Below are 23,812 nucleotides of genomic sequence, written 5' to 3'. Positions count from 1 at the left end.
AGGCATCAGCTACCTTGCAGCCACAGCTCTGTACAGACACCTCAACAATGGAGGTGTGGAATGTAGTCCATTAAGAGTCAATGTCCCTAACCTCCTTAGGGAAGCTCTTGATGTTCTCCTGGAGGCAGGGCGAATATCTCACAGACCTTTGAGCCCAAAATCATCCCTCTGTACTCAACCCACCATCAGGTGGTGATCAGTTAACAGCTCTGCTCCTTTCTTCACCCGAGTGTCATGAACATATGTCTGAAGATCTGTTGATACAATTATAAAATTGACCACTGACCTATGACTTAGTGTATCCTGGTGCCACATGCACTTATGAATACCCTTATGCTCAAACATGGTGTTTGTTATGAATTCTGGTTAGCACAGAAGTCTAAAAACAGAACACCTCATGAGCTTGATTAGGCAGCCTGTTCCTCCCATTCACACACCTCCAGGTTTGACCATTATTACCTATAGTATTGAAGTCCTCCAGTAGGAGGCTCACTCTCTAGCACCCCTCCCGTGGACTACAAAAAGGCTTGGTACACTGAATAGTCATTAGCTACATATGCACAAATGGCTGTCAGAGCCCACTCCCTGACCTGAATGCAAGGAGAAAGAACCCTTTCATCCACCAGGAAAAAGTCAAAGGGTGGTAGCGATCCAGGGAGGTATCAGTATACCCACCCCAGCTCTACCTGTCACTGTGAGCAACTCCAGATTTAAACAGAGTTCAGCCCCTCTAAGGAAGACTGCTTCCAAAACTCATGCTTTATGTTGAGGTGAGCCCAAATATATCTAGTCTGTATCTCTCAACCAAACTTGCTCATGGTTCTTCCCCAGCTGAAAGCTGATGTTCCATGTCTCAACATCTAGTTTCAACAGGCAGAAATCAGACTGTTAGGGCCTCCACCTATAACTGCACCCTGACTTGCATAGCACTGGACCTGCTCTTTGTCACTGTGCATAATTTTTTATGAACAGAATAATTTGGTGGAGCCAAGTGGCAGAAGGTCTTCACTTTGGTGGCCTCAGAATCTTATCGCTGCTTTTTGGAGTAGTTTAAGTAACTTGGTATCTTGTTCATAGGTGAGGGAAGTGGGAGATTGATCAATGGATTGGTACTGCTTCTGCAGTAATGGAGACACTCATTGTGGAAAACTGAGAGCTGAGCATTAAAGCAAAGCTGTCAATTTACCAGTTGGTCTGCATCCCCATCCTCAGCTGTGGTTGCAAGCTTTGGGTAGTGACCAAAAGAATGAGATTGAGGATATAGACCAGGGGTCCCCAATCCCAGTCCACGAGGGCCGGTGTCCCTGCAGGTTTTAGATATCACCCTGGGTCAACACACCTGAATCACATGATTAGTTCATTACCAGGCCTCTGGAGAACTTCAAGACATGTTGAGAAGGTAATTTATCCATTTAAATCAGCTGTGATGGCTCAAGGACACATCTAAAACCTGCAGGGACACCGGCCCTCGTGGACTGGGATTGGGGACCCCTGGTATAGACAACTGAAAGTTTCCTCCAAAGCGTGGCTGGGCTCTTCCTTAAGCCCTTATCATTAGCACCTACTCGAATTGGCTCAAAGCAACTCGAGGCGGCACAACTTGTTTTCCATTACAATCGAGTACCACTTAATGTGCATGGGGTTGTTATAGCAACATGGCTGAACATCCCGTGTCATCATTTGTATGTGACATGAACAAAGGTGGATGTCAAGGCGATGTTATACCTGCTGCTCGGTCTGTGGCTTTTTGTTGACTCAGCACCACGGTGTTGTTTCTGTGTGGGCATGTCCCTTGTTGCCAGGTACCAGGTTCTGTCATCTGATGGAAAACCCTAAAAACCGTGTCGAGCTGACCCGAGTAGGTACTAATGGAAAAGTGATATTAGAGATGGGGTGAGGAATTCAGTTAATTGAGGTCTCAGAATAGAGATGCTACTCCTCCACATCGAAAGGAACCAGTCATCTGACTAGGGTGCCTCCTAGGTAATGTATTCCAGACATGTCCCACCAGAAGACGCCCTGGGTGATTTGGAAGCCCCCGGAAGAACTGGAGTAGGCGGCTGGGGTAAGGCAGGTCTGGGTGTCTCTGCTTGGACTGGTGCCCCTGCAACCCAGCTGCAGACGAATTGCAGTGGATAGATGGATATTTAATTCCCAGAGAGAAATAGTCTCTTTAGTCGCAGCTAACTGGATCTGATTTATTTTGACATGATATGCAAACTCCAAACTCCTTTTCTAGTTAAACTGGAAAAACTATTTCACTGTATTTAAATTGTATATAGAAACAATTTTATCCAATTGTTTAGCTGTTGTATGAAATAATGTAACTGAGACAGCTGTTGTGGTATTGTACATTTTCACACTCAAGACTAACAATTTATTTTGGGAAATCAATGGTAAATGGACTGATTCTTATATAGCGCTTTTCTACTCTCTCTGAGTACTCAAAGCGCTCTATACAACATGCCACATTCACCCAATCACACCCATTCTCACAAGCACTTTATCTAGTGCAATCTAACTACATTCACACACATTCATACTCCGATGGATGCATCGGAGAGCAACTTGGGGTTAGTATCTTGCCCAAGGATACTTGACATGCACACTGGAGGAGCCAAGGATCGAACCACCAACCTTCCGATCAGTAGGTGACCTGCTCTACCTCCTGAGCTACAGCCACCCATGAATTAAAGTAAATAGTAGCCGCTGCCTTTTTGTTGTTTTTAACTTGGCATAAGTTTGTTCTAGAAACAGAAACATATGCCCCATTGTTCTCAATTAGTTTGTCATATTTACTGTAAGTCTTATTTACATAAACAAGCAACATTCTCACAACTGTGAAGTCCTACCTAAGAATAGAGAAGCCTGTAGGTATAGTCAGAGAAGGTTATGAGGGGTAGGATGGAAAAATGTGAGGATGGATGAAAAAGGTGAGAGAAGAGAAATAGAAATAGGAAAAAGAATCAAAGTAGGGGCTGGTGAAGAAGAAGGGTGGGACAGGAGTTGAAAACGTGAGGGAAAAGAATTAAAATGAATGAGGGAATGAATGTTGGAGGAAAGCAGGAGTAAGAACTGGGGAGGGAGGGAAGGAAGGAAAAGGGTGAGACTGGGAGGTCCTGGAATTCTGTGTGGAAGGAGGAAAAGTCAGCCAAGGGAGAGATAGATGGGGAAGCTGAAGGAAGGACAGGAGAAAGAGAAAAAACTAGTATAACTAGTCAAGAAATGATGAAGAGAGGGACAGAATGGGGAGGGGACAAGAGAGGAAGAAAATGAGTTTATGAGAAAGAGAAGGAACATGACAAGAAAGGACAAATGGAAGTAAAAGAAAATGAGAATCATCAGGAAGTTGATAGCAGGTAAATGATAGGTGTCTTGATGCACGCTCAAATCATCCAGGCAAGCAAATCCTGAAAGGTTGATTCTGCTTATCTGGATGTAGCATTTTTCCCACTGAAAACGTTACGCCCAGATGAACAGAATCAACCTTTTGGGGTAAATGATAGTTGGCATATAAAATGGGAGAGGAGAGAATGAGATACGTGAATTTCCTTCACTTAAAGGTGAGTGAAGAGAGACAAAGGAAAGAGAAGATGAAAAAATTACAGAGCTGGGAATCAGAGACATGAAAGAAATACCAAATTGTCTGGCAAGGGATGTAACAAAGGAAACAAGGAAAAGGTTGGAAGGAGTTAAGGAGGCAGGAAGCGTGCTGAGGTCCTGAACAATGAGTGGTTGCCTGCTGTGTTTGCTGTGAGAAGGAAACTATCCACTGACCTGCTGTGGGGGTTTTTTTTGTTTTGTTTTTTTTTTTGGTTTCTTTTTTTTTTGGTTTTGTTTTTTTCTCTCCCTTTTCTCCTTTCTCTGTCGTTGTTTCCTTCCAGGCTGACTCACTACTGGACCGCCTGAAAACTGAAGAACTCTGAGAGAACAAGAGAGTGAAGGGAACACTGTAAAAGAGGGAGTGAGAAGAAAGGAAGGAAGGAGGGAGGGAAAGAGGGAGCAAAAAAAGTAAAGACGGTGAGGAACACTAGACGGGAAGAGAGGCAGCAGGAGAAAGTCAGGTTGGGTCAGAAGGGCAAGAGGAGGAAAGAGTAAGTGATAGTGGACAAGAGAAGTATAAATATTAATCTATTAGGCAGTGAGTGGAAGAATTTAAAGTCTGATGAGAATAAGTCAAGGGGTCAGACGGACAGCTGACTGAGCTTCAGACAAACCCACTGTCCTGCTAACCCTCCAACAACTGTCCCTTCACGGTCACCATACTGGGAGAGCTGGGAGAACTGGTCACGAGGAGAAGCCACCATGAGCGACCAGAACGTTGTCAAGGAAGGCTGGGTCCAGAAAAGAGGCAAGTTTTTTTCTTTTTCTATTAGGAATTCTAAACTCTGGTCTTTAAAAACACATCTGGTAACCTTGTAGTTTTGAGCATTCCAAATAGAGCTGCAATGAACTGAATGGTCAGTCAATCTGTTCACTGAATGAATTTCAGTGTTCTTTGATAATGGATTCGATTTTCAAGCAAAAATGTAGTATTTATTTGTTATGCTTGTCCTACATTGCAGTAAATTGAAGAAAAAATTGGCAGGTTAATCAATGCTAAATTGTAGACCTAGTGAAGAATTAGACCTGCAGTGTAACCAGAGCCTGATGTGTTATTCCTCTGTTGTGTCCCACAGAGTTACACTGCTGTCCAAAGTTGTCATTCCCATATACACTAAACTGTTGTCCCAAATACCTGTTAGAGCACCAAATGTGGATTAATCTTAAAAATAGAACTGCAAGGTTTATTAATTTTTTGCAGACAAAGTCATGGTTTGAATGTGTTTGAGTTTTCAGCAAAAAAGTTGTTAGAAACCCACCTGCACAGGAGTTAAACACAATTAATATAATGCTATTCACTGCTGTACTGTTAATGCATGTGTGCGAGGAGGAAAGATGAAGGAGATGGAGAGACACGTGGGATTGTTTTGAAGTCAAAGCAGTTGGTATGCTCTTAAATTCTAACAGAAGAGCAGAAAATCATATTGATCACTGTTTATATACATATTGATCACTGTTTATATACAGTGATCAATAGTTTAGTCTACCCTGATTTGTTAACATAGGTGGATTGACATGAGTTGTACAAGTGAAATACTATTAACTTAATTAGTTTCTTAACATTTGGTTCAGTAATCTCTTTTCTAGCTTTTTAATGGTTTGTTCATGCTTGCTCATACAGTTAAGGGAAACAGCAGTCTAATATACATCGGAAAAAGTAATGTTTGAAGTTTATCTTAAAACAAAAAAATCAAAATCATGGTGGATGCATTGCTAATTTGATTAGAGACCACCTGTTTGTTTTTTTTAAAGTTAGTTGTTATTCTGTTATGACCAATATACTTTTGAAGTGATACTGAAAAAACTGTCAGTTTCAAAGAACATACATTTCACTACTAAATGTAATTAAATGCCTGTTTATTCGTGCTTTTGTTATATATTATTATATTGTTCTGTTATAATTAACTGTATTTCACTTCAACAAAGTGCAGTCTTTGAGCAATTCTGCAAAACTGGGAAAATGCAATCATTTATGTCATCATAGAAATAGATCATGAGATTATTTTTCTTGTACCTGTACGGTAGTTAGGGCTGTGGGGTATGACCAAAATCTCATATCCTGGTATAAGACGTTTCTCATCACGATAACAATATATATCACAAAATAGCGCTTTTTCTTTAAATTCTGTGAATCTCAGGCAGTTCGACTTGTTTCCAGCTGGGCGTCGTGTACCTGGAGTCGAGTGTTTTGACCGATGCATGAAACTTTGAGTATTTATTACATGGTGTGCTGTGGGGAAAAGCCTGTTCTAACGTTTGAGTCTAAGGTTTATTTTGAGCGCCTGACGGCTCTTTTTTGCTTCTCATCTCTCCATTCACATGATTCTTGTGTAGGTGGTAGAAGAGGTTTGTCGTGTTTGAGTCCGTGGTGCGTACCGGTTTGAGGCATAATTTGCATAGTACAGTTTTCTGGTCCCTGTCGGACGTTTCATAACCAAACCGTGTCCATGCTACAGAGGTAGCCCCTTGTTTAGGAATAAGGTCCTCAATTTGTTTTGACTGGTCTTTCTGTTTGGAGCTACCTGGTTCTGTCTCGTCTTCACTGGCCACGGTGGTATTCTCTGTGCCCTGATGAAAAAATATCGCCGTAAACTATGTATTTTGCGACACCATGAAATAAACAATAGCGTATAATTTGAAACTATAGATGTTTTCATTTTGTCGTCCGATATATACCTTCATATCGCACATATCACACCTGTAGTGAAAAGGACTAGGATGTCTATAAGAAATATTATTAATTTCCTAACCTGCTTATTTGAATTACTCCACTCAAATGGTATACTCTGCATTCATAAATTATTAGATTAGTTGAGTGTAGCTAACTTGTAGTGGCGTTTGGATCTGCAGCCTTGTTGCAAGATAAGGTTCATGTTGTCTGTGCAGAATGTGGCTTTATGCCATTTTAATCTCACTCAGCCTACCTATGACTAGCACAGTGAACTGACTGTTGTAGAGTGCTTTAGAGCTGCACTGGTTCATGGGGCTCTCATCCGTCTTACTTTTCACATTATTTGTTAAGAACTTTCTTTCACACAAGAGAGAGGAGAATGGAGGGTGCTGCTGTCTGTGGTGGGTAGCGTAAGGTAGAGGTAGAGTAAGATCTTAGAACCAACAGAAACTGTTGTTGCACTTGAAAAAAGTCCTAATTGTCTCGTTGACTAGTTGCTCACTTTGCTTCTGGCTGTTTTACTTAGTAAATGTATAAACCAATGATTATTATTATTTATTAATTTATTTTTAAGATCAGTTCACTGCAAAGAGGGCTTAAAAAGACACCGCTTGTGCTTTTCAACACACCGGCTTCAGTCATAATAGATTTGTTTTTATCCAGCTATGTGTGGACATGGCCTAAGCCACCATGCCAGTTTGAAGCACAGAACCTCCAAACAATGGTTGTTTACCTGCCAGACATTTAGCAGTGAAGGCAAGCTTTACAGGGCTGCAGCCCAGTCTGAACTGCACTTTGCTGGTGTGTTTTATTTCCCACACTGGTTTTTGTGTTTGTGTAAGTGTGTGTGTGTTTGTGTTTGCTGAAGGTGTGTTTGTCTGGTATGAGCTCAAGGCTTTTGGCTGGCAGGCAGGCAGGGGGAAGTTTCTCAGTGGCACTATGAGCATACAGAGGATGACCTAACACTCTGGTTCCTTCCTATCTGGCCCCCACAAGTCCCTGAATTGTTTATTGCGCCTCTGTGCGTTCTTATAATTCAGCCTTAATGTCCGCCTCAGGGACACTGTCCTCACAAGCTCTCTGTGCTGTTTCAACATCAAAACTCAAGAGTTCACATTAAGTTCAGGAAAGTTTGTACACAGTTTTCACACTATATATTAATGGGCGTGGGGAACACACATTTTTACATATAGCTGGTTTGAAACAAAGCAGAGGAAGTACAGTTTTGCACTATAGCTAGTTTTCACAGAATGCAAGTAAAATGTTTCACATATCAGTTACATTTTCTAATCTAATTTGACAGATGTTAAAGGGTATCTGTTATCCTCTCCTTCATTTTGTCATATCTGCTGTTATAAAGGTAGAAGTTTATAATAAACATTGCTGAAGATTAAAAAAAGACTTTAGTGTCTCTACATTGTATCCCTGTGAGCCAAAGACTTGGGCTTCAAGCTGTGTGCGTGTGTTTTTATGTTTTTTGCTTGTCTGTTTGGTTTTTTTGGGGGGGGGGGGTTCTACTTTTGGATTCAGTGATGTCACACAGCTCTGGGTGTTGGCACAGAGGGTCCCACCAACCTGTTGTTTAAACCTTTAAACCTTTTTGTTAATCAAAAGGAGGGGGGATTACAGATAGGGTGACCTTAAAACAAGAGAACCTTAAATAGCTTGCTTAAAGAGGATGGACTAAAGAAGTTGGAAATGAGTTGGAAGTTCCCTCTCCTGGGAGGAAGGAACAGGGAGGCCAAGCAAGACCACCTGAAGCTGCAACTTGTTTAATGTGATCAGGTATAGATTTAAACTGTAACTTAATGGGAAATCATTCAGATTGAAAGGTCAAGTAGGGCAGGACCAGACATAGTACACATTTTGAAGAGATTTATATGAGTAATGGCTCAACTGATATAAAAAAATGTAGTTGTACTGTTCCACTGTACAAATATCTGGACATACAGCATGTTTCTGTTAAGCAGAGATGTGGACTGTTGAGACAAAAAATACATTCAAAAAACTTTCTCCAGCTTTAAAGGTGCAGTATGTAAAATCTCACCACTGGATGTCAGTAGATTGATGACAACAATCTGTTTTCCCTCCCAGTTCAAGTGCACAATCCTAGCTATGCCACTCTAGGACAAATAGCTGTTCTTGCCACCATTCATCTGTAATGAGTGTAGGCTGTCAGTCTATTGTTTACCTCAGCTGACAATATGCTGCATGACCATGTTTGTTTGCTCTGAATGAGGCTGTAAAACTTTCAGATATCAATTCATGATTCACTGAAGCTTGCGTGTTAACATTAGCTGGCATAATGTTAGCCTATAACTCAATTGAATTCAATTTTATTTATATAGCGCCAAATCACAACAGAAGTCGCCTCAAGCGCTTTATATTGTACAGGAGATCGCACAATAATACATACAGAGAAAAACCCAACAATCATATGACCCCCTATGAGCAAGCACTTTGGCAACAGTGGGAAGGAAAAACTCCCTTTTAACAGGAAGAAACCTCCAGCAGAACCAGGCTCAGGGAGGGGCGGGGCCATCTGCTGCGACCGGTTGGGGTGAGAGAAAGAAAACAGGATAAAGACATGCTGTGGAAGAGAGACAGAGATTAATAACAGATATGATTCGATGCAGAGAGGTCTATTAACACATAGTGAGTGAGAAAGGTGACTGGAAAGGAAAAACTCAATGCATCATGGGAATCCCCGGCAGCCTACGACTATTGCAGCATAACTAAGGGAGGATTCAGGGTCACCTGGTCCAGCCCTAACTATATGCTTTAGCAAAAAGGAAAGTTTTAAGCCTAATCTGTATAATAACTAGCTGTTATTGTTTAGCAAGCTAACTGTCAGCTGCCTAGAGCCAGGACGGTTCCCTGTTTAGTCTGCTGACAATAAGTAATTGCGACAGTGTCGAGTTTTTTTTCTAATAAATGACCCCCACTAAAATTGCTTACTTTTCCCTTAAAGTAGAGCTGCTGTCAGCAGCAGTTGTGTTACTGACAGAGGTATTTGGTGTCTGTCTCATGCCAAAGCCTTTATCCTTCTCATAAGACTGTTTTTTTTCTCAAGCCTTGTGAGTCATCACATGTCATAGTTTCTTCGGGGTTTGATTTGTTTGATAGACCGTAAAGCGGTTCAGATGTTAATCATTGATATCACTGTTCTTTGTTAACTCTGGTGCTAGTATGACTCTCTAATTTATCAAGATATCCCCAGGATGTATCCATGTACCCAAGAAACATGGATATAATTATGTCACAAATTGATGACTCGGAATAGCAGGGAAGCAACACATAAATTGTTATATGGAGTTTGGGGGTGAAGCTAAAATGAGAGTAAAACAAAAAATTACACAGAATAACAATGACAAGCTTAAAGTGATGACTCGTTTGTGACTTGGCAGACGTTTTTAATCCTAGTTGAAAGAGTAATCTCTGGATCTTTCTGAACTTGAACAGCATTCCCCAGCAAGCATTAGTTTGGTGTAAAGTGGTCTTAGTGGTAATGTGTGGATTAGGAGCTGGCACTGGTACTTAATTCTATTTTATAGAACAGACTTATGAAACGTTTAAAAAGACGTGATAGTACCAGGGTATGAGCTGTTGTATTCCCTACCTGCAGGAGAGTACATCAAGAATTGGCGACCACGCTACTTTCTGCTGAAGACAGACGGCTCTTTCATCGGCTACAAGGACAAACCACAAGACTCTGACCTGGCCTACCCACTCAACAACTTCTCTGTAGCAAGTAAGCCATGAGTGGATCATCGCACGTTTCAAACATCACTAACTTTGTACGACTCAACACATCTGTCTGTGTGACTGTCAGAATGCCAGCTGATGAAGACGGAGCGGCCAAAGCCAAACACCTTTATCATCCGCTGTCTGCAGTGGACGACAGTCATCGAAAGAACTTTTCATGTTGACACTCCTGATGAGAGGTGAGCTGTCATCTTACTAATTCTTATATTTCACTATTACAGCAGCCTTGGATGATGAAGAAGATCCTTCTAAAAAAAAAAAAGGTATACATCTTAAGGAAAAGGAGAAAAAATATTACAGAAGTTACGTAGATTCTGTTTAAATAACTTTGCCTGATTTATAGTTAAAAATAATGTCCTTTTGATACTTGCTATAGCCCCCTCAATTCCATTCATTCATATTTTTAACTTCTTAAGCCTCCAGTGGGGCCGGAGCTGAAGTTTAGCTGACCAAAGGAAAAATGTAGTGCGCAGCCCTGTCTGTATTCTTCGCAGGGAAATTTAGAATCACAAATGGTAAATGGCCTGTATTTGTATAGCGCTTTACTTAGTCCCTAAGGACCCCAAAGCGCTTTACTGGTGCCACCGGGCCCTCTGACCACCACGCAACAGGCAACGGGTGAAGTATCTTGCCCAAGGACACAACGACCGAGACTGTCCAAGCCGGGGCTCGAACCGGCAACCTTCCGATTACAAGGCGAACTCGCAACTCTTCGTGGCGATCGTGGCTCGAGAGTTGCGATCAATCACAAATCAATGTAAACCTGAGAGGCTTGAATCCAGAACCTTCTTACTATGAGGCACCATACCACTGTTCAAACCACCCCCCACCACCCCCCTTTCTGAAACAAGTATCTCTCTCTTTAAGTCAACTTTCTTCTGATTGGCTTTGATATCAAACGCAGATCTACGAAGGCAGATCGGTAAAGCTTCTGTGTTCACAGAAGTAGGTCTTGGGATGAAGTAATCATATTAGCAATATCTCACTGACATAAAATCCCAAGAGTAGTAGAAAAAAAATGCAGTGTTTAGAACAGTGTGCATGTATGACAGAGAAAACGGAAATGCATTGCAGGTTTCTTTTAATGTAAATAATTTATTAGACACTCAACGGTGAAACACATTTTACACTCATTGTAGGCTTCCATTGACTGTGTGTATTTATTATGAAGAAAAAATAAATAATATTTAATAAAAAGATATGAGAGTCATTACCTAATATGAAAGGAGTGGCTCAGATTATGGAAATGGTTGAATTAAATTCTAATTACTTTACACAGCAGGATTCAATCAACACAATGAGAAGGCAGTCAGGAAGTGAGTGGGACTGAGATGGAATGTCAAGTTTTGCAAGTAAACTCTAAAAAATGTACGCACGAAGACCTGATACCTGATGTGAAATGATTTGTTACTAACAACATTAAACACCACACATGAGCGGGGGTGGTTTTGTCACAGATTTGGTTGGTTTTGAGGATGGTGGATCGCCTGTGAGAGACCCTGAAGAACAGTTTGTTTTGACCAAGTATATCCACAAGGTTCCTTAAAAAGTTTTAAAAGGCAAGAAAAAAATGTAACGAACATCTTAAGAAAATGTCTTAAACTGAACACTGAGGACTCTAAACAATGCAAGAAAAAGAAGTCGGAGTTTCGTAAATCTTTTTTCATATTGCATTTTAAAATTTTAAAACAATTGCCCACATTTTTAAAGACTGACAGAGTGCCACTTGGATTATTAACATACAGATCAAGATAGAATTCACAGTTTATCACCAGTGATTCTTTTCTCTGTATCTCATATTTAGGCCCCCGGCAAATGTTTATTTACAAGACTGCTGTAAAGATTGCATGCTTACCTTTGATGCGTGATTGAATTTAATCACAGTATTATTATGTAGTTGTTTCTCAGTCTTTTTTTTCTGTAGACAGATTTTTTTTTTGAAAAAGAGGTGTCAATCTCCAAGAGAAAACCTGTTTGAATTAAGAATTTATACTACTACTACTACTACTACTACTACTACTACTACTACTACTACTACTACTAATAATAATAATAATAATGGTAATAATAATAATGGTAATAATAATAGTAATAACAATAGTAATAATAATAATACTTTAAGTATTATTATTAAAATCACTTTAAGTAATTTTGAAAGCTGACTTGTTGTCAGATGGGGAGAGTTAACATGTCCTAATAAATCTTAAGAACTTGTGCAGCCAGAAGCTGTCGAACTAAAGAGGAATACTTTGTACAGTATGACGTTATGAAAAGTTTAAGCTATATTCCTATATGGAAGGCAAATAGTTTAATTTAACCATCTTTTTAAGAAATTTAGAAAATAGACTTTTGGCGTTTAATCTATGATGTTGTTTCCACGTATCTCCTACAGGGATGAGTGGGCTGAGGCCATCCAGATGGTAGCAGAGTCACTAGCCAAGCAGGAGGAGGAGGGCATCTTGTGCAGCCCCACCTCCCAGATTGAAAACGTCAACGAGGAGGAGATGGACACCTCCATTAGCCACTACAAACGAAAGGTAGAGACTAACAGAGACTGGTTTAATTCTCATTTCCAGCTCCATACTTTTATTGCTGGAACTCTCCTAGAGTAGTTTTTCATGAGTTACAGTTCAAAATAATCCTTGTTTATCAAATGCTGGGCCTTGAAGCACACCCAATTTCACCTGAAACAAGCTGTTTTAGCTTGCTTCTTAATCTCTTTAGGCCAGCGTCCCTGCTGGTTGAGTGCCTCTAAATAACGTAAAATCTGAACAGCAAGATATCTGTGTCTGCTCTCGTTTCTTTAACTAGAAAAACTGTGTGAAACCGAGTGTTTAAAGCAGTGTGAAACCTGAGCTTTTGGTTCATCTGGATTACTGCTACACACACTGACCTAATTTCCGGAAACCTGAACATCCACTATCGTACCGGTACAAATATGACAGAAAATGAGAAGAAGCATAAAAGTCCAACTATAATAAAGCAGTTGAGGTTAAAACACTCTTTTTGACTTGCAGTATCAAGGACTTACAATACAAAGTGCTTGTGGTATATACAGTAAAAATCAGTATTGTTGATCTGACCATTCTTGTATGTCCCAGTTTGTGAACTGACTGGTTTACTTGAAGCATATTGCTTTGAAGATGAAGTGTACTGAAGACTGGAGAAATGCTTATGACAACTTTTTCCTGATATTTCTTTCCACAGACAATGAATGACTTTGACTATTTGAAGCTTCTGGGCAAAGGCACTTTTGGTAAAGTCATTCTGGTGAGGGAGAAGGCGAGCGGCACCTACTACGCCATGAAAATCCTCAAAAAAGAAGTCATCATTGCCAAGGTCCTCTTTTAAATGATCAGCCTTATTGTTGAATAATTCAGTAACGAGGTGTATTTTTTTTAATCTACTGTTACATATTTGACTAATCTAATCTGAATCTAATTACAGTGTGTCAGCCTTCTAGTATTTGGTGTTTTGCATTTGTTAGATGAAGGACATTCATATCAAACATTCTCTCAGATTTTAGATTTCAGCTTGGTTTTGGCTTGGTCTTTTTAGAGACGAGCTCCTTTTTACTCCTCACTAATCATTGCTCTTTAATCTTTTTGAACAGGATGAAGTTGCTCACACTCTCACAGAAAGTAGGGTTTTAAAAAATACTCGGCATCCATTCCTAACTGTAAGTATGGTTAGATTGCATGTATCATTGCACCACATAGAGGCACTTGTCCTGCTAGGAGTTGTGTGAACCAAGTTGTAATTTGCATTTTGTCCAAACAAGCTATGACTACTAGCATCTGTGCAGAGACTCTTAAGAAGTGTTGTGAAGAATAACAGCTGGAAAGATGCACTCGATTCAAAGAGCTTTTGTGTTGCGTTTGAAACAAATGGCGCGTCTGGGTTTAAAATATATTTTAATATTGTTCACAGTCTCTGAAGTATTCATTCCAGACAAAGGATCGGCTGTGCTTTGTAATGGAGTATGTCAATGGAGGAGAGGTAAGATGTCACTCAGAGACTTTTTAAATAGCACTTTGATGAGAGATGTTTTCGTTTAACATACAAAGATTTTTAAAAATTATTGAATAATGTTGATTAACATGACGGTATGAGATTCAAAGTGCTTTTAGAGCAAGCAGTCTCTCACTAGATAGTGTTACATTTCACTGGGAAACATATTGGACTGGGAAGTCTGAACTTTTGTGGTTCCATTGTGGTAACAATTTCATGATTTTAAAGCACGAATCAGTTCTGGGTTTACTGTATTTAGTTTATTTTATGACCATAAAGTGACAGTTATTAAATGAAATGATTTTAAGCAACTTTAAATGTTCATAGATTTTTTTTCATTCTATCTATATTGAATCTATTAAATGTCTGTGTGAGTGACATGGAGACTTGGTCTCCTTTATAGATTTGCTTTAAACTGAACAATGATTCTGCTTTTGCTTGGAGTAAAACGGTGTGTAATTCAAAGTTGTTTTGTTTGCTTGCTGAAACTATTGAGTCATGATTTCACCAAGTGAATTCACTTGATAAGAGAAACATATCTAAACTGCATGAATTCATATTGTCTCCCTGTCCTCAGCTATTTTTCCACTTGTCAAGAGAGAGAGTTTTTTCAGAGGACCGCACCCGTTTCTATGGCGCTGAGATCGTGTCTGCTTTAGATTATTTGCATTCTGCCAAGATCGTGTACCGTGATCTGAAGGTAAAGTACACCTGCTCTGTGTGAGAGCTAAGAAGTGTCCGTTATTATTCTGAATTTACTGCTTATAAAAGGATACAGTAAAGGTTAATGGGTTTTATTCTTCTCCTCAACTACTCATCAGCTGGAGAACCTCATGTTGGACAAAGATGGCCACATCAAGATCACTGACTTTGGTCTCTGCAAAGAAGGCATCACTGACACTGCCACTATGAAAACCTTCTGTGGAACACCGGAGTACTTGGCTCCTGAGGTCAGGGGTCACACCAGATGCACATAAAGACTATTATCTGAATTTTGGGTTTCAGATGTTGACAAAACTTCCTATGGCTATAAAAAAAAAGAGAAAGAGAGCATAAGATTAAAAAAACAAAACCAAATTTATCCGGTTTGTCCTCTGTAACAAATTCAGGAAGGAAACTGTTTTTCGGATCCTCTGTTTGTCTGTGTGTCACCACCCAGCAACTACCAGGTCCAATGTGGAAGTGCCCTAGGAGGCAGTTCCTCTGCTGAAGTGTTTTCTTTCCAGTGGAGCAGAATGTCAGTAACTGATCTCCCTTCTTTTAATGTGGTTCTCAGTGGAGAACTAGAAAGTTGTTTGCTTCATAAAGAGGATATGAAAGAGGTTATCACATAGTTAAAGGTTGAAAAAAAGAATTTTTGAAGTTCTCAGTTGAGCTAATCATAATGATAGTGGCCTCTTGGCTTTTAATATAAACAGTCACTAGAGGAGAACCTTTTATGTAGGGCTTCTTCTGAATGAAATACAAATGGGGCTTGTGGGAACAATACAGTAAAAGGGTTTTTGTGTAAATCCTCAGGTGCTAGAGGACAATGATTATGGACGTGCAGTGGACTGGTGGGGTTTGGGCGTGGTGACATATGAGATGATGTGCGGACGCTTGCCCTTCTACAACCAGGACCACGAGAAGCTGTTTGAGCTCATCCTCATGGAAGAGATAAAATTCCCACGAACCCTGTCAGCTGATGCCAAGTCACTCCTGTCAGGGCTGCTCATTAAGGACCCCAACAAACGGTATGCATGCAAATTTAATTTTGATCAGCTTACCTGTGCAGTGAAGTTCTTTTTATTGCTAACTGCCCTGTCCTGCTTAGACAGTCCCCTCATTGACACAAAGACTCTCCACAAGTCCTGACTTCACTACTGACTTTACTTAGCTACGAATGGAAAACCTGCTGATAGCCTGAGGTTCACTCAGTGGTTTTCTGTCACTGATAGCGCACTTAAAATGTACAGGTGCAACAGGCCTTTCTGTCAGGTCTTTTCAACTGGATAATAAAACTAAGAAAACAAAATTTTAACCAACAATTTTTTTTTAAACTGTATGAGAGATGCACTTAATGTGGCAGGCAGGCAAATGCAACTTGCACTTCAACCAGGTGCATTTTGCTGCTAGCAGCATTTCAAAGCCTCAGCTTTACTTTTCTAGACATGTCACTGTGGCTAGATAAATTAATCTTTGTCTTCTCTGACCATAAAACCTTTCCCCAGAAGGCATTTGGCTTGTACAGGTGAAAATCAGCAAATTATAATTTTGCTTGAAGCTGTCGATTTTGGAGCAGGTGCTTCTTTGTTGGTCAGTACCTTCTCTGTCCTTGGCAATGTAAAACTTATTATTTTGTGTTCCTGCAGTTTCCAGTTAATGGCAGGCTTGAGCCTCTGTGCTTCCTCAACATCCTAATTTTAAGTAATTTCATCTTGAGGTGAAATTTGGGTCTCCTGCCAGACTTTGGCAAAGTGGTGACATATCCAGATAACATGTTCTTACATACAATTGCTTAAATTAATAATCTTGCACAACCTTGACGAGAGCACAAACTCTCTTTATGTTAATGGGTGCCCAGCTAAAATGTTCTTAGGCAAAACCGGCTGGTGGCTGCGTTCATGTTTCCAGTCTTATCATCCCTGAGGCATTTTCTGTGTCTAACGAAGACGCCAGTGAAAAGAGGCTACTGCCGCTTCAATGAGCGAACTTGTTCACCCCATCAAGTTATTTTGGGATCAGTAGCAGGTGGATATTCTGGTTCCATTGATGGAGACTTTGTAAGAGCGCTATTTGATGTATGACTTTGACGCCATCTCCTTCTTATTCTGTGTGTTGGTTGACAGGTTGGGCGGTGGACCGGATGACGCTAAGGAGATCATGCGGCACAGTTTCTTTGGCACAATCGACTGGCAGGACGTCTATGACAAGAAGGTGAGAGCAGGATTTAGCTGCTAGACGTCATCGTCACTTCAATCGAAATCGATTCAAACAGTGTTTCTGAGGTATTCTGGTATCAGGGTTACCGTATTTTTCAAAAGAAGTCTGGCTGAGATGTAAAATCCAAAATGGAATGAAAAGGACAAAACATTACCTCATCTTTATTTCATTTGAAAACTATAACACAGTCAGACAAGTAGCACCAGGTCGTTTTAACATATATATTTATGGGGGTTTTTTTCTCAACTTGAGCTTTCATAATAACATGTCCACCCAGGCCTTCCATGTGTGTATTGGAGACACAGACAACAATATGGTTTGAAGTTTTAAGCTGATTTTTTTTCCCCAGTTCTTCTGTGTTCACATTTGGACCAGGAAACTGTATTCCCCTGAAATTTGCCTTTTTTGTATGTCTAATGAAGAAACATAACACACTATGTAGTCTGGTGATAATTTCTTTGTATTATTGTTGAGACCAGTTAAGATGGCACAGAGTGTATGTTAGACTATCTAAAAGTTTAGAACTCACCAAAATAATTTTATTAAAGTAAAAAGAAAAAAAGACTCTAAATGTTTGATTTGAGTTCTGTTTAAGGTGAACACAAATATGTAACCCTAACTGTAAAAAATGCACAACCTGATTAGTAAAGGCGAATTTTAAGCCTAATGTTAAAAGTACAGAGGGTGTCTGTAGTCTAAGGGTAAAATGCTCTATCAAAATCTGTATTATATTAGCACGACTGATAAAAGAAAAAGTAATGTGACAAAAAAAGTGTTCCTTCAGTTGAAGACAACAGCATATGTGAAGCTGTTTAAAGACTGAATACCTCAGCGATACAACGCCGCCACTCTCTCTGCTTTCTGTCCGTCCCAGTTGGTACCACCCTTCCAGCCTCAGGTCACCTCTGAGACAGACACGCGCTACTTCGATGAAGAGTTCACAGCACAGACCATCACCATCACTCCACCTGAAAAATGTAAGTGCACATTTACTGCAATTTATTGCATTGTATGAACTGACTGAGATGACACTGCCAGCAGGTATTGAGAGTTTAGCATGTTTGCATGGCACTGGCTCTAAACACAAACTGCAAATGAAAACAGTATTAGTATTGGACACACTGAATATTTGAGGAGAGTCAGGATAACTGCCGTTAAAGTTTGTAAGGACAACATTCTTATGTTTTCCTGTTTGTGTTTTTACAGACGATGAGGACGGGATGGATGCAGCCGACAACGAGCGAAGGCCTCATTTCCCACAGTTCTCCTACTCGGCCAGCGGTCGAGAGTGAGCTCCAGCCCAGCCAGGCAGTATCGTCCCCATTTGTGGCCATTTTGAGGAAAACGCGTAGCCATTTTAGGAAAAAAAAACACCAGTCTCCCCTCTTTTTCTTCTTCTCTGCCTCTTTGCAGAGGGGGAGAAGTCTTTTTAGGGACTTTAAAAGAGGTTTTTGCACAGTGGGATAGACTCCAGCCGGTCTCCCCACACTAAAAAATAAGTCTCCTACATTTTCAGCGCTATTTACTGCAGAAGGCAATGTTTTTGTTATTTATTTTTTTTCTTTCTGTCAGTATTAAGTTGTCGACCCAGGTTGCGTTAATATTTTTGTTTGTTTGTTGTTTCTGCCCATTTTTTGTTCTTCTTTTAACTTTTTTGCACTTGGTTTGGAAGAGCCGTTTTAGGGAACAAAAAACCAAAAATGTTGCCTTATGTGTGCAGATGTTTTGCATCATACCTACAGGGTGGTGTTTTTGTTTTTTGGGGGGATTGGGATTTTTCGTCAGAGGAGAGGCTGGGCGGGTTCTGGGATGTGAAAGGTCACAAATAGTTGAGAAGAAGTGCATGGCTCATGGTTCACTCATTTTTAAAAAAAAAAAAAAAAAAAAAAAAAAAAATATCTTACTCGTACATTTGCCATGGCAGCACACATTTCCCAAATCCATGGTGATGAAAATCACAGTGAGCCTACAGATTACAAAAAACAAACAAAAAAGAAAAGTTGGAAGATGAGAATGGGTGAATCTATATCATTCCTTTCATTTGTCGCAGTAACTTCCCTCTTATTTTATTTTATTTTTGCGCTTTTTTGAAGTTACTTTGAAACAAGAAACACTAAACTGCCAGAAACTGCACACTTCACTCAGGCGCCACAGAGCACAACCGCATTCAAACTCAGCTTAACCGCTCCAGCTTTCCACAGCCGGCAGGGGAACGAGGCCTTTCTCTGCAGCATCACCGCTTCTTCTCCTCCTCATCATCCACCTCTCCTCTTTTTTTTTTTCTTTCTTTTTTTTCTTCTTCATTGTATCTGTAGGACTAGAATGGAATGGATGTTTACACAGGGAAACATGGCTTCATGTATGTATGTACAGTTTGCGATTTGAATGGGGGTCAAGAATATGCTGTCATAGCACACAGAAACACACACACACACACACACACTTACTCTCAGATGTAGGAAACCGCAGTGTTATCTATAATGATAGTGAAGTCGGCAGTTTACTCCAAACTGAGATTTGATGGTCTTTTCTTCTGTTTTTGCAAAACATGGGGACACGAGAATGCTCTGCAACTTGCAGAAGCCCAAAGCCTCAGGTCACGTCTACATGCCAAGCAATTTGCTTGTTGCGTGTTGCTTTTAGTTAGTTCCAAAACAGGTGTTCCTGCTTCTGGTTGCTTATTTAACCCTCTATTGCTACAGTCACACTAGTGAAAACAGTGGTTTAAGTCCAAACCATGAACAGAATCACTGCAAATGTGTCACCTGCCATCTTCAAAGCACTTTTGGTGCATCGAGACTTTGACAATAAGATTGGAGTCAAGCAGTCAGGCTGCTGTATCCGCTCAGTTTGCACTTGAATGGGGTCAGATTTGTACTTGATGCAATGTTTTTGTAAAAATTAACTGTGTTAAAGAAATAGATTTGAATAAGAAATTCAGTTGCCTTGGGATGGCAATTTTACTTTAAAAATGACATCAGCAACTTTACGCTTGTACAAGAACACAACCAGTTGCCAACCAGCTGAGACAAGTGTCTTGTTGCACAGAGACAGTGAAGAGTGGCTCTCTTTGGCACAGACTGACTCAGAAAGCAACATGTTGTCAGTCTATTTCTAATTATCCAGCAGTTATGTGCAAGCCTTTGAAATCTGAGTGATTTCAGTCACTTTGAGTCAGACCACAGTTGTCTGACAGATTGCCTCCCACCAGGCAACCTTTGGAACTGCCTTGCGATCTAAAGAGGTCACTGCAGTTACTTGCAGTTAGTTACCAAATACAAAAGTATACACTGGGCAACCACTTTTTATTTTTTGTTATTTTCCTTTTTGAGTCACAAGAAAGTTGTTGACTGTTCAGACTGAGTTTCATGTAGTTCCATCCCCATCATGTGTTAGTTGTTTTGGTCACTGAACTGATTCCTGCTAGCCTCTGCCTTTGTGGAGGCCTCTCCAATAGCCTCCAAATAGTGAGTCCTTAACACAAGCAACCTAGCTGTTATATCCAGAAACCAAAATTGACAATCTTCTGGTATCGCCTGTTCCAATGTGTGTTCTGACATGTAGCTGAAAAAGTGTTTTGTTCATTGAAAACAGTAAGATGTGTGGATATTTTATAGTTTCTTAGCTCAGCTGCTGTTGAAAGTGATCAGAAAGCTGCCAAACTCATTCAGACAGTAAATTCGACAAAAAATTATATGGATAAGAAGATAGTAGTGCATCCTTCTCTGATGTACTGTGCAGCTACAACTAAAGGCAGTAGTTGGGCAACTACAGCTTAAAGTGATGAATTTATTACAGCATTGCATAGTCCAAGTATGGGCTTCTAAGCATAGCCTGGTACCCTACAAGTGGATGTTGTGATGGTTACGAGTAGCAGCAGTACTGACTTGTCAGAGTCAGTGTGGAGACTTTTGCAGCTTAAACCCACCAGCAGACTGTGAGTGTGTGTTTGGAGTGTAGTGAAAGTGAGGGGGCATGTAGGTGTTACTGACACTACAGCTGGAGTTTGCTCATCTGGACTAGTTCGCAGGCTTGGCTCCCACACTGGCAGTATTAGCATATGTTTAGTGAGTTCTGCCCACAAGTGGCCTGACTGATGCATCACACTTCCTACGAGAAGTGGAACTGACTGTGGGGAATTGGGGAAAGAGATCCAAACATCCCAAATACTGTCAGCTAAACTGTCCATGTGAAGCAGCCTTTTCACCTGTGAGCACACATCAGATCTGATTTGCTGGAGAATACTGCCGACTTGAAAGTATTTTGTACATTTACAGATGTTTGGAAAGATTAAGAAGAAGAACTGAGGATTGGTACGTCTTTGTGTGTTAAAGTAACGACGCAGATAGAGAAGTACGACCGAGACATATCGAGTAGTGAGTAAAAAGTGAAGGGAAAGGGTTTTGCAGCTGTGCAGGAACCTAAAAAGAAGATTGCTGTAAAGATTTGAGAAAAAAAAAGAGAAACATTGTTTTCAGTTTAAGAGGAGAAATATTGACTCGCAAACACAGATACAAAGACTGTTTTTACATGACAAATCTTAGTGAAGAAAATGTAATTTATCACACAGATGCTAAACAGAAATGAGGCTTTCAGCTCCAGACGCAGGGGTCCTGACCCAATTAATCTTGTCAGTATTATGAGAGAAATGTATTTACACACAGACAAATATTTAAATTGAAGTAAGAGTATCAATAATTTACTGATCATGTCAGATCACAAGAAAACTGAGCCGTGAGACACTCGTGTATGAAGACTGTGAGGACTGCGAGAAAAAAGTGGCCCCAAACTTCTTGATGTAAATATGCAATGCCTTTTTTGTTTTTTTGTCTTCACTTATGAGGCATAAACATTTGTTTTCTGTGTGACTGTATGTTAAGCTTGCTGATGAGAATAGTGACCGAAAAATTCAAACCACCCGCAAACGATTCAAAAACTGCTTTGAAGAAAAAGAACATTTAAAAGGAAAAAAAATAAACACGTGTCAATGAATGGACCCTTCCACTGTTTTTTGTTTTGGGTTTTTTTTTTTTTTGTCTTTTTTTTTTTTTCAGTTTTGCTTTTGTTTGTTTTTTTGTGATTCATGAGGATGTTTCCATGGAGACGATCCCCAACCCGCCTTTCTTATGTCACCATGGTCCCTGAAAACGATCGACTCCAGAAATGTGAGGACATCTGTAACATGGAGTCTGCACTGTAATTCTGTTCCCTTCACCTTCTTAAAAAACTATAAGAGGAACCTTGGAGGACTGTCATTTTTTTTGTTTGTTTTTCCTGTGTGTGTGCGCGTGTGTGCGGTGCTGGTTTCATCAGGTTTCTTCAGTCCCAATTCATTCTCCTTCCCTCCTTTTTATACCATAGTGTTTGTTTTATTAATGTTTGTCTTTCTAGACAGTGTTACCTTGTATGTTGTTAAAAAGGCACCTCTTGAAAGTCGCTGAAGAATGATGGATGCATAACTGATTTTGTTTGTTTGGTTGGTTGTTTTTTCGATCATTTGCTTGTTTGTTTTCTTACCAAAACATTAGGGCAAGAACCCAGTAGTGGACTTGCATTGCCGTGGTAGTATTTATTTTGAATTAAATTAAAAGAAATACATTTCAGGGTTTCTGCTGTTGTGACTCATTATTTCAGGTGATTTCAGACCTTATTTATTTTCTTTATTGTTTAGATGAGATCCTGCCTTTTATGAAGAAAGAGATCTGAGAAAACTAAGTAAAGTTCAACTTTTTTTTTACAGATACACTTGGATTGGATTAATATAACAAAAAAATATTTTTGTCTTTAACATGGAAGACAAAATAGTTTTTAAAAAAGCCAAATATTACATTTCTAATATCAAACTATCTGCTGTAGAAAAACGTAATAATAAAAATAAATAAAATATTCTCGTAAATGGAAAATGCTCAGGAGTTTCTTGATGTAAAACAAAATAAAAAAATTTTGCAAAAACATCACTTATGAAATGCAGTAAAGATTTGTAGATAATCTGTGGCTTCAGGTTTTTTGTCTGTGAATTACTTACAAGAGCTAAAATATGCTGCCCCAGAAATGATGGGCTCACTAAAATGAACTAAGGACTCTTGATGAGTGGAATATTCTAGCTGAAAATCTCGACTGACACATACTGGGTAATTTGCCAAGAACAAATCTACTTAACAATCAGTGGAAACCAAAATCATCAACTCTTTAAAATCAAAATCAAAGTTTTTCATCTGTGCCCTAACCTCCCTGGCAGAGTTAATAATAAAGGTTTTGTTAGTGTTTGCATATGTGTGTGTGTCATTCTGTCTAAACACAATAATTCAAAAAGTTTTGATTGAATTCTGATTTTTTTTAAAAAAATCAACTGGCGTCATGTTAACAATCCATTAAAATTTGGCCTACAATCACCACACTCTTCAAAGCCTTGTAACTAATTCTTGTAAATGCTGCGAATTATCAACAAATAGAAAGTAACATAAAGATGGAAACTGTCACATTTGAGCTCTGACCTCTCCTTCAAGGTCAAAGTCCTAATAATGCTACACGGAGCGATTTAAAATGTTTCTTACTGCCATAGCATGCACTGACAACATATAGGAGATGGAGATTCTAAATGTAACATTATTTGGACCTCTGACCTCTTCTTTAAGATCAAACTCTTTAAAAGTATGTTTTAAATTCTGCTGCCTTTGTTTGTTTAAGCAACATTTAGGAAGTGATGCAGATGATCACCAGTATCACATCAGCATCCAAACGAACTCTCCATCAGCCATCTGTCATACTACCCTTATCTGATGTTTAATCCACTACTAATTTGGTAAGTCTGTTTAAAAAGAATAAAGAAAACAAAATCAA

At 39.7% G+C, this 23,812-nt stretch overlaps 1 protein-coding gene across 1 annotated transcript in view; it reads left to right on the top strand.

Annotated features, from left to right (window-relative positions):
• akt3b (v-akt murine thymoma viral oncogene homolog 3b) overlaps positions 1-22,580 on the top strand; it is a 29,927-nt gene extending 7,347 nt beyond the window's left edge. The window contains exons 2-14 of the mRNA XM_031741322.2: positions 3,885-4,351; positions 9,900-10,025; positions 10,107-10,218; positions 12,432-12,576; positions 13,247-13,378; positions 13,653-13,718; positions 13,970-14,038; positions 14,628-14,750; positions 14,872-15,000; positions 15,569-15,783; positions 16,879-16,966; positions 17,847-17,949; positions 18,179-22,580. Of these exons, the coding sequence (XP_031597182.1) occupies positions 4,306-4,351; positions 9,900-10,025; positions 10,107-10,218; positions 12,432-12,576; positions 13,247-13,378; positions 13,653-13,718; positions 13,970-14,038; positions 14,628-14,750; positions 14,872-15,000; positions 15,569-15,783; positions 16,879-16,966; positions 17,847-17,949; positions 18,179-18,264 (1,440 nt within the window). The 5' untranslated portion in view covers positions 3,885-4,305 and the 3' untranslated portion in view covers positions 18,265-22,580. The remainder of the gene's footprint in view (positions 1-3,884; positions 4,352-9,899; positions 10,026-10,106; positions 10,219-12,431; positions 12,577-13,246; positions 13,379-13,652; positions 13,719-13,969; positions 14,039-14,627; positions 14,751-14,871; positions 15,001-15,568; positions 15,784-16,878; positions 16,967-17,846; positions 17,950-18,178) is intronic.
• The last annotated feature ends 1,232 nt before the right edge of the window (positions 22,581-23,812 follow it).

Source organism: Oreochromis aureus, linkage group 6 (genome assembly GCF_013358895.1).
Source record: "Oreochromis aureus strain Israel breed Guangdong linkage group 6, ZZ_aureus, whole genome shotgun sequence".
Lineage (NCBI taxonomy): Eukaryota > Metazoa > Chordata > Actinopteri > Cichliformes > Cichlidae > Oreochromis > Oreochromis aureus.
This window is presented reverse-complemented; position numbering and strand designations above follow the sequence as displayed.